The 11,284-nt window shown below is 36.5% G+C and overlaps 1 protein-coding gene across 1 annotated transcript; it reads right to left on the minus strand.

The window, feature by feature from the left end:
- Nucleotides 1-7,544: 7,544 nt before the first annotated feature.
- LOC110576118 (olfactory receptor 8I2-like) lies at nt 7,545-8,476 on the minus strand. The gene is given in 2 exon segments (XM_021685205.1): nt 7,545-7,897; nt 7,900-8,476. Coding segments are annotated over 2 exon segments (930 nt in total).
- Between the last annotated feature and the right edge of the window lie 2,808 nt (nt 8,477-11,284).

Genomic DNA, 11,284 nt, shown 5'->3' on the forward strand with positions numbered 1-11,284 from the left:
GCCTGATGGTTAGATTTTCCTTCGTGATGCTCTAAATTTTTGGCTGGGATAGTGAAGAAGCTATTTCTATTTTTCTTGTTCAAATTCATCAATTGTTATCTAAGTTTTATCACTTTATTTCCTCTATTAGGTTTGTGGGGAAGGAAAAATAATATTTCCTCTACTTTTCTAGATTCTTGGTTGAGACACCCCCCTCCTCCCGTAATAAAAGACATATTAACAAAAGAAAAACAAAAGTTTAATAACCTGTATACTTCTTGTATACATGGGAGATTGTAAGCAGAAAGAGTTGGGTCCCCAGAAAAAGAGACAAGACAAGGCTTTCGTGACACAAGAAAAATCATTATAGGTCCCAGCGATCTTATGATCTATGCCTGACCAGCACTTCTTAACCAAAGCATATTCTTGAGTTATTTTTGCAGAATTTAAACCTCTTTGAGCACTCAAATACTGGACCAATTAGAGCCAGAGAATTGATGATACTAACCCTTGCCTGCCCTCCCTGGACTTTGATCAATCAGGATCTGGACTCTAGCTCCTTAAGATGACTTTTCCCCCAATTCTATGCTGAATTTCCATTGTGTAAGCCCCTTCCTGAACATGCATGCACCCTTAGCTTAAAATGTCCCTGGTTTTGTTGTTTGAGGAAGGATTGTTTTGAGAAATATTCGCAGTGTTCTCCTTTACTTGTTGCAAATAAAATCCTTCCTTTCTACTCTTTGGCTTGGTTGTGTCTTTTGGCTCCACACCCACCAAGAAGCGAAGCCAGTTTCAGGTATCAAGATGACCAGGAAAATTAACACCTCAAGTGGCCCAAGTCACCACCTTAAATACCATCTCCTGCTAAAGACAAAAGATGTTGGGGGTGGAGTCCAGTTATAGGAGGTTACTGATGTAGGAAGGGCGTTAGGGTTTGAAGCCGATGGGCAAGAAATAATTCTTAAGACATCTTTGGTGCAAAAAGGTGGTTTTATTAAAGCACAGGGACAGGACCTGTGGGCGGAGAGAGCTGCACTGGGGTCCTGAGGAGTGATCCATTATATGCTTTTAAGTTGGGAAGGGGTTAGGGATAGCTTAAGCCTCTAAGGAATGTTGGAAGCAAGGTTTTCAGGACCTTGAGGGGGCTAGCAGTTATTGGGAAAAAGTCATTTATTACTGTCTAATAAAACTTTAGTCATGAGACCCTTCAGATGTATATCGGTGGGCCATATGCTCAGAGGATGTTTGCCAGCATTTATCTTAGAGGGTAGAGATAAAGGAACTTTCCAAAGGAATTTTTATATGTTAAAGTAGATTTAACAGGGATTAAGATTGCCTTTTGCCCTTAGCAAAGTGTCAACATCTCAGCAGCTGAGTTCCTAGAGGAATGTTACTTTGCCTGTTTAAAGGACTTGTCAATGGGCTGTAAGTAGTAAGGAAATTCAGTAATTTTTTTTCTGCCTTTTTCCCCCACATCAGTTACCAGGAAAATCACAGTAAATAAGGGTTTGGTTGTTTTGCAGATTTAAGTCTATGACCTCTCCATTCATAAAAGTTTCTAGAGGGGCACCTGGGTGGCTCAGTTGTTAAGCTTCCGCCTTCAGCTCAGGTCATGATCCCAGGGTCCTGGGATCGAGCACCACATCGAGCACCACATCGAGCACCACATCGGGCTCCCTGCTCCACGGGAAGCCTGCCTCTCCCTCTCGCCCTCCCCCTGCTTGTGTTCCCTCTCTCGCTGTGTCTCTCTCTGTCAAATAAATAAATAAAATCTTAAAAAAAAAGTTTCTAGAGATTTAGTTACCCTCTTCTTCCTGGAACAAAGAGGGAGACATTTATACAAGTAGAGATTTCCCTTATAGATGTAAATATCTCTTTCAAAAGGGTAAGTTCTATTTGGTTTTCAGAGCTTCTCCTGTGTCTACTGTTTCAGTTCAAGATAATTCTTATGCCAAAAGTGCATTTTTGGTGGTGGCAAATGCTATGCCCCTTCAGATTGAACTCATTGTTTTTGCTTCTGCACCTAGTAACAACTGCTTGTTTTATTTATTTTTTATCTGTTTAATAATACAGGAAAATAATATTTGCATTATTTTTTTTTTTTTAAAGATTTTATTTATTTATTTGACAGAGAAAGACACAGCGAGAGAGGGAACACAAACGGGGAGTGGGAGAGGGAGAAGCAGACTCCCCGCGGAGCAGGGAGCCCGACGTGGGACTCGATCCCGGGACTCCAGGATCATGACCTGAGCCGAAGGCAGTCGCTTAACCAACTGAGCCACCCAGGCGCCCCATAATATTTGCATTATTAATCTGAGAGTTGCTTTACTTTTAAATTATATGTAGTGATATTAATTATTCCTATTGTGGCCCATTATATAGGTAGTACAAAGTTACATTTTTTTATTTCTTATTTGACTAAGAATAATTTGATATTTTTAAAATTTCTGTGTATTTAATTTTCAAGCTAAACGTATATTTTTCTTTTTTAAATATTAATTTTAAACTATACTGCATTACAGTCAGAAAATGTGACTCCTTTAAATTCAGTTTTGTAAATTTATTGAAATTATGGATTAATTGTAATCAACTAGTATGAACAGCTTTTAGATGATAGGAAAGAAAGATTCAAATGTTGATATGGAAGTCTGGCCTTACCAACTACAATATTTATAGAGTCTCAGCAGGGGGAAACAAAAAAACCCCACAAAAATTAGTGATACATGTTAGGAGGGGAAAGTACTATAAAAAAAATAAAATGTGAAAAAGCTTAGGAGATGGAGAGTCCTGGAGTAGGGGAATGAGGAAGCAATCAGAAATAGTGTGGTCAAGGTAGGCTTCAATGAAAAATTGGTATTTGAGTCAAGATTTGAAGGAGGGAGGAGTTAGGCATGTCGGTACATGGGAGAACAGTGTTTCAGACAAACGGAACATCTGTACAAAGGCCCTGTGCATTGGACGGGCCATACAGTTGGAGAAAAAGCAAGGACTACGTGGTAAGTATAATTCTGTCCCGGGGGCTGGGGTGACCAGAGAAATAACAATGAAGTATTTGTATGTCAAGGGTGACAAATGCTGTGGAGAAAAACAGGTGAAGAGAGTGCTTGGAGACAGTTGGACTTACTCTCTTAAAATAATCTTTATTTTTCAGAGAAGTCTTCAGTGATAGGGTCACACTGAAAGAAGTGAAGTAGACACCCACAAAAATATTTGGAGAAAGTGAGTTTCAGGCAAATGGAATAGTAAAAATAATGTTCTGCAAAATTAGTTCCTTCTTCCCGAAGTCGGGGTCCATCTTGTCAGTTCAGAAGGAAGAATGAGCACTAGAAGTTATATGAACCCTAGGCATGGGACCAGTCAAGGAACACATAGGCCTAAGCCCAAAGGATAAGGATGCTTCTCATTCAAAGGAACCTGTAGGTCAAATAGTTAACCAGCATTACCCTAGGGATAGAATCATCAGATGGACCTAGTGAACTCTCTAACATAAAGAAGAAAGATATTTTTTCAGATTCCAAGTCTTGAGATGGAAGAGACCTCCAGAGGACCAGATGAATAGGCACCAGAACAGCTGTTAGGATGACGTCATGGGTCAAAGTATTCGCCTACTCAGGAGACCACTGCCACAAATTTTGCCCTTAAAGATCCTCACTTGCAAGGCATCAGGGTGTTTGGGACTTCAGAGGATTAGCTCCCCATTCTCCTGGGTGGTGCCACTCCAATAAATAGCTTATCTTTCTCCACTGCAAAGCCTCAGTGTCTGTTTTTATTGTTTTTTTTGTGCATTGGTTGGACAAATTCTCCCTTGGTTTGGTTATATTCCTAATGTTTTGCATCACTTTATTTTGATGAAAATTGTGTGAAAAATATACTGGAGTTTATATTTTTTTCTCCAAATTTTTATTTAAATTCCAGTTAGTTAACACACAATGTAATATTGGTTTCTGGTGTAGAATTTAGTGATTCACCACTTACATACAACACCCAGTGCTCATCACAAGTGCCCTCCTTAATCCCCATCACCTATTCAGCCCATCCCCCACCCGCCTCCCCTCCAGTAACCCTCAGTTTGTTCTCTATAGTTAAGAGTCTGTTTCTTGGTTTGACTCTCTCTCTCTTTTACCCCTTTGTTCATTTGTTTTGTTTCTTAAATTCCACATATGAGTGAAAGCATGTGGTATTTGTCTCTCTGACTGACTTATTTTGCTTAGCGTAATATTCTCTAGTTCCATCCAAGTCATTGTAAATAGTAAGATTTAATTCTTTCCTATGGCTGAGTAATATTCCATTGTAAACATATACCATATCTTTTTTTTTAAAGATTTTATTTATTTATTTGAAAGAGAGAGAATGAGAGAGAGAGAGGGTCAGAGGGAGAAGCAGACTCCCCGCCGAGCAGGGAGCCCGATGCGGGACTCGATCCCGAGACTCCAGGATCATGACCTGAGCCGAAGGCAGTCGCTTAACCGACTGAGCCACCCAGGCGCCCCCATATACCATATCTTTATCCATTCATTAGTAGACGGACATTTGGGCTCTTTCCATAATTTGGCTATTATTGATAATGCTGCTATAAACATCAGGGAGTTTGCACTTTGACTCACTCTGATAGTCTTTGTCTTTTTAGAATATATTACACTTAATAAATATAAAATCAGTTATATTTCTCTAATATTTTTATATTTCATAATACCACTATTTCTAGTTTTCTTCCCTGAAATGCGTTTTCCTTTCTTATTTGTTGTCTTTTAGTCATTTTTAGACAGCTTATCTACCCATTTTGAAAGGAAAATATCCAGTGCAAAGTTCTGATTTATTCTACACCACTTTATCCAATTATCAGACAATATTCTGACATTTCTTTCTGAATAAGCCTCTAATCTTTGTGTATGAGAACAACTGTGAGTCTAACTCTACCTGATATCAAGAAGTCAATTTCATTCAATATGTTTTATTTTCATTGAGTAATTTGTTGTTTCTTCAGTAATTTCTGCAAGACTTCTTAAAATGAAACAAGTTAAGAAGAATAATCTTATAAATTTTTGTTTTGATATAAAAGGTATGTTAAGGGGGTGAAATAGAATGCATGCTCAAGGAATACACACAGATAACAGGAATATTACAAAGGCACCACAGGTTTAATAGACTGAAAAAAAAGAACACTCAGTATCTTTATATTGATGCCTGGTGCATCAAACATATTTTAAATTGAATAATTTTTTTCCAGCATATTTTTTTAAAAGAAGAAGATAACTGGCAAATTAAACATTCCATGATCACTTCTGGGACATAGTCCCAGAAATTATGGAGTTGGTTTTCTGGATTGGTCAATGGCAAAAGTTCTGGGATAGTCTGGCAGAAGAAGGACTGACGAAAAGACAAAGATATGCATGACCAATTGTGAAAAGATGTGTATTACAGGGTCCAAAGGGAAGGTACAAAAAGCAGCTGAAGGAAAGAATGATGGGAAGTATACCAGTAGCAAATATGAAGAACATATTGAAAAACATAGATAGGCATTTAATTATAATTTTGGACAAATAAACTATATTTCTACTTCTTATGATGAACAAGAAAAGTGTGTCATCTTTTTGCTCCTAGACAGCGATCAGCAAGAAAGCATTAATAATAAAAGAAAGCAATTAGATACATAGTTTTATTAATGCTAAATAAATATTAAATCTTGAAATTATTTGGAGCAGAATACATATGCAATGCAAGTGAAGATAAAAATAACATACAACTAGAACCAGGGTAAATATAAGTCAGGTGCAAAAGCCACACAATTATAGAAAATTGAGCATTGGATTTAGAATGCATGAATGAAAATCCTTGGTGGAAAGAGGGGAAAAAAGGGAAATATAATCAGTTTAAAAGTTCTCAATGATGATGATGAAAAATCTTCAGAACAACCAATCTGAATCAGACACCATGTCTGGAAGGAAAAAAAAAAAACTCACAAGGCCTTAATAAAAGGGAATGAGTAATGAGATAGACAGTAGCCTCAGTAGGTCCATAAATTAAAACATAGTATGTTTCATAAGTTGTCACATAATAGTTTGTAGAGTAAAATGTTGCATTGTAAAATGAAGTTTGCAGGAGTCAGACCTTAGTTATTTAGATCAGAGAAGAAAATTAAAAATTCCAAAGCAAATGTATATATACGCACATACAGATCCTTTCACATACATTACCATCAGCCACTCCCAAGACTGAAAACTGATTTTCTTAATAGGAGGTTTGTTTGTGATGTCTGATATATGAATTTACTCCAATTATTTAAAATCATATATACCAAGTATAATTCTATGTATACTTATTTCCATATCCTAACCATTGAAGGAAAAAGTCCTTTGAAAAGAAGTATATCTGTTAATTACTATGCTGATTTTAACATATAAATAAGAAATGTTTTTGAAAGAATTCTATAAACAGAATTTTCAGTTAAGCTAATATTTTTTTTGAATGCCAATATGCACATGACTATCCAGACTCTACCCAAGAAAAGTACAAATAAGAGCAAGGCAGAATGTTTCACCTTTATGGATTGATCACTCTACTTCCACCAGCAAACAGACTGCAAAGAAAGTATTTACTTCCATATTTTGTACATGATACATTTCCTAAATGTGGAGAGCACAATTAGGAACAAGCAAACTCTTCTCTGAAAGACCTTACATTCTTGTTGGATGGAAAGAAATAGAGATCACACACATTTTCTTGTATAAGTGCTTCATCAAATTTATCTGCAGTTCCTTTCAACGTACATTTTATTTTAATTTTTTTCAACATACATTTTAAATGTGATTTCCAGCTCCTCGGATTATTGCTCAGTGCTTTATGCACAGTAAAGACAGTGCTAAAGGACTCATCTTTTCCAGTGGTCAATTTGTAACAATGCTTGGGGGAGTCCAGTAAACGTGTCTCTTCTCAAGGAAAAGCAAAATAAAAACCCAGTTTCTCCTTTTACTGCTATAGACTTGACCAAGCATTTCTGCCTGACTTGGAAAAGCAAGAACCTCTGTAATATACTCCCAAACGCCTCAGGAATTGTACCACAGCTAGTTTGCTTTATTTATCTACACAGACACACAGACACACACACACCACACACATATATTGAAATGCTTATCAAATATTTGAACTTTGGGAAGCATATTATGATTTTTTAGAAATTAAACTCTGCTGCATTTGATAGAGACCCTACTCCATGAACATCATTTTCTTTGTCATCAAAGCTCACGTTTTACAGATAAATGATCCAAATTTTAACTCTATTGCAAAACTAATCCACATGATCAAGAGATTTTCTATATTAACCAGTGTCTGTTGCCATGGTGTTTGGTATATGTAATCTACATGCTGAAATGAACTCCTAATATGCTAGTTCAGTATTCAATACAAACAAATAAAATAATAATTGACCACCAAAATTTCAAGTCTCTAAGTTATCATTTTGCTTATGTTAAGCCTTTTGAGTTTACCCTATGATTTTCCTGATTGTTGGAGCAATCGAATGCCTGGAGCCATCCAGGTGTGTTTTAATGGTAACGTGCACAGATTTGTCATGACAAAAGTTTTCTATGTATGACTCTCAGGAAAGCATTTTTCACATCTTTGTCCCTCAGACTATAGATCAGTGGATCCATCATTGGAATGACAATGGTATAGAAGACAGATGCTACCTGTGCCTGGGTCAGGGATGGTGTGTTATCAGGCTGCAAATATGTGAAAATCAGGGACCCGTAGAAGATAGTTACACCCATGAGGTGGGATGTGCAGGTGGAAAAGGCCTTCTGTCTGCCTGCTGCAGACTGGATCCTCAGGATGGCTGAGATGATGGCAGTGTAGGTGACTGTGATGAGGAGCAGGGAACTGAGAAGTGTGGTCCCCACTAAAATAAAGATCACCATTTCGTGCTGAAGGCATCTGCACAGGACAGGGCCAAAAGAGCTGTGGCATCACAGAAGAAATGATTGATGCTGGAATCACAAAATGCCAAGCTGCTTATCACACAGACTGAGACCAGAGAATTCGTGAAGCCTATTGCATATGGCAGGACTCCCAGCCAGTTGCACACTTTCTGGGACATAATCACCGAATACAATAAGGGATTGCAGATTGCCACGTAGCGGTCATAGGCCATTGATCCTAGAAGGAAACACTCACTGCACACCAAACCCATAAAAAAGTACATTTGAACAAAGCAGGCAACAAAAGAGATGGTTTTCTGTTGGGATTGGAAATTTACCAGTGCTTTGGGTGTTACAGTGGAGAAATAAAATATGTCAATGAACGCTAAGTGGCTAAGAAAAAAATACATTGGTATGTGAAGCTGAGGGTCAATTCCGATTAACATGATGAGCCCAAGGTTTCCCAAAACAGTGAACAGATAAATAAAGAGGAACATTAAGAAAAGACTGACTTGTAGTTCAGGGTGATTAGCAAATCCAGAGAGGATGAAGAGGGTCACCTCAGTGAAATTGTTCCCAGTCATTTGTATCAAATCAGGCCTTTGACTTACCTGCTGAATAACAGTAACAAAAATTAGAGAATGATTCAAACTTAAAGACTTAGTAATCAGAGTTGACTTAGACTCCAATAATGAGAGAGTAAAATATGGCAAGCACATATTTAGTGACTTCAATTTGATTGATAATTTATACATGATTTTCCATTTTTTTTTAATAGAACTGACAAACACTAATAAAAACTTCCAAGTTGACAATTGTGTGGAATTGGTAGCCCTCTAAGAGATAGCTATCTGGAAGGATTTTGGAAGAGATTCCTCCTGAGATATACCATCTTCTACTTCAGCCTATCATCATGGGCCTTGAATCATACACTTAGCAATTTACCTACAGGAATTAATTATATGATACTCTTAGAAAATATTGAGGTTATTTGTGAATTTAATGATACCTTTGTATGACAGTCTTAATTTGTCAGCACCTAACAGATACTTTATAGGGTAATTTTAGCAGCATAATAAGATCTTGGACGGGCACATCTAATCGTTTCTTGGACTCAATAAAGCTTTGTTAAATGTTGTAAGGGGGCGCCTGGGTGGCTCAGACGGTTAAGCATCTGCCTTCGGCTCAGGTCATGATCCCAGGGTCCTGGGATTGAGTCCCGCATCGGGCTCCCTGCTCCTTGGGAGCCTGCTTCTCCCTCTGCTTCTCTCTCTCTCTCTCTCTGTCTCTCATGAATAAATAAATAAAATCTTTAAAAAAAATGTTGTAAGGAAAATATATACATAAAAGATCCTGCTTACTTTATATGTTAATGCTAAAATTCTTTATACTTTTTTTTTCTGTCACATGCCCTTTCTATTGGTTAGCTAAGACCAAACACAAGTTCATGCATAATATAGTCAAATTGTTTTGTGTACGCACTCAGCAAACATGTTTGCTCCCAACATAAAGCACATGGTTATCGGTGACATCAGGCAATAGCCAATTCATCACCAAAAACAGTGGTTTCCAAGTGAAAAATAAAAATATTACAAATAATAAAATAAATGTGATTTGCTATATTTACAATAAAGTGTTAAAATACAAGGTGATCTTACTAGAAAATCAGAGAACTTATTTGCCTAATTCAGTTGACATAAATATGATGGTTAATGCAAGTTTGTTTCAGATGTTTGACACTCCACCCGAGTGACCCAAAAGCACTTGATGTTCTATCGAGTAGATTTAATCATTTAGTGTCTCCCACCTTCACAAGGGCTCCTATTCTTTCCCAGTTCATTTAACAAGCATTTAATCAATGAAGGCATTTTGTCTTGCCTGTTATTAGAAGCACTTTTCTTAAGGCTTACTGGAAGATGCAGGCATGTAAAAAGGAAAAGGTTTTCAGTACGAGAAACACACACTTACACACAAATACACATACACACATAGTTACAGAAAGATGGTAAGATTAGACTTACCTGGGAATTAGTTATCCAAAGGACACCTTCTTTGTGAGCCATCTTCCAGTTATTTTCAGGTTTATCAGAGGACAGGAGAGAAAACATGCAATATTCACCAAATTCACTGTTAATTTTTGACATACATTTGCCTCATTTACAGTTCTGGCTCTCCTAAATTGTTAATACGATGGCTTTGATCTGTTGCTGTGGTTTAGCCCCGAGCTATATTTCCTATATAATGGACCTCTATTAATATTACGGATTTGATGGAAAAAATGCTGCTGTTGAGGACAGTTCTGGGTAATGTGTCTATTACCTTCCATTGATAGAATAGAAACAACAGCCAAATTAACTAAGATAACTGTTTATTTTTATGTGCCTTCTTGAGAATTAGAATCTGATGTTTTAGCTCAAACCTAGACTCATATTCAGGGTTAGCTTTGTTCTTCATATATTTCTAAAGCAGTCTCAGAATAGAGGATTATCTGCAGAAATCTAGTGTGTTAACAGTCTTCTCAAGGAGCATCTGTTCCTCAAACTCTCAAGCTTGTATCATAAAGGAATTGGCCAATTAGCATCTCTTGAGATTTGCATTTTAATTGTACCCCAAGGCCTATTCTTAATTTGCCTGAGATACATCGCCAATGGAAATGTTCAGAAATACATATTCCTTCATTTTGTGTATTTCAGTTTAAATGGCTGTAGACATACTGAAAAATGTAATTGATATAGTTTTGAAAATCAGGTTTCTTATTTATTAACATATACATAATATATACATGATACATGTTTATATAATATAAATGATATATTTAAATATATTAAAATATTGTATATAATAATTAATATATTCAACTATAATATAATATGATGTGATATAGCATAATATACACTCATATATATAACACCACATATCTAATGATGTGATGTTATATATAGTGTAATATATATGTATATATAATGTAACTATAATAAAATGTACATATCATACATATGTATATATATGAAGCTTTTCTAAAGCACTAAACATTATAAAAGTATATGAGATACATGGTGTCAGAGAGTATCAGATTACTGTTGCTTCTGCCTGGGCTTCCCAGACAACCCTCCCAGCAAGGAGAAGTAAACTTTTTCCTATTTACTGTTTAAAAGATGTTATTATATATTGAAATTATGCTACCACGACGTCAACAAATCATCCACGTATTTATTTATTTATTTTTTAATTTTTTATTGTTATGTTAATTCCCATACATTACATCGTTAGTTTTAGATGTAGTGTTCCATGATTCATTGTTTGTGCATAACACCCAGTGCTCCATGCAGAACGTGCCTTCTTTAATACCCATCACCAGGCTAACCCATCCTCCCACCTCCCTCCCCTCTAGA

This window comes from Neomonachus schauinslandi, chromosome 11 (genome assembly GCF_002201575.2).
Source record: "Neomonachus schauinslandi chromosome 11, ASM220157v2, whole genome shotgun sequence".
NCBI lineage: Eukaryota > Metazoa > Chordata > Mammalia > Carnivora > Phocidae > Neomonachus > Neomonachus schauinslandi.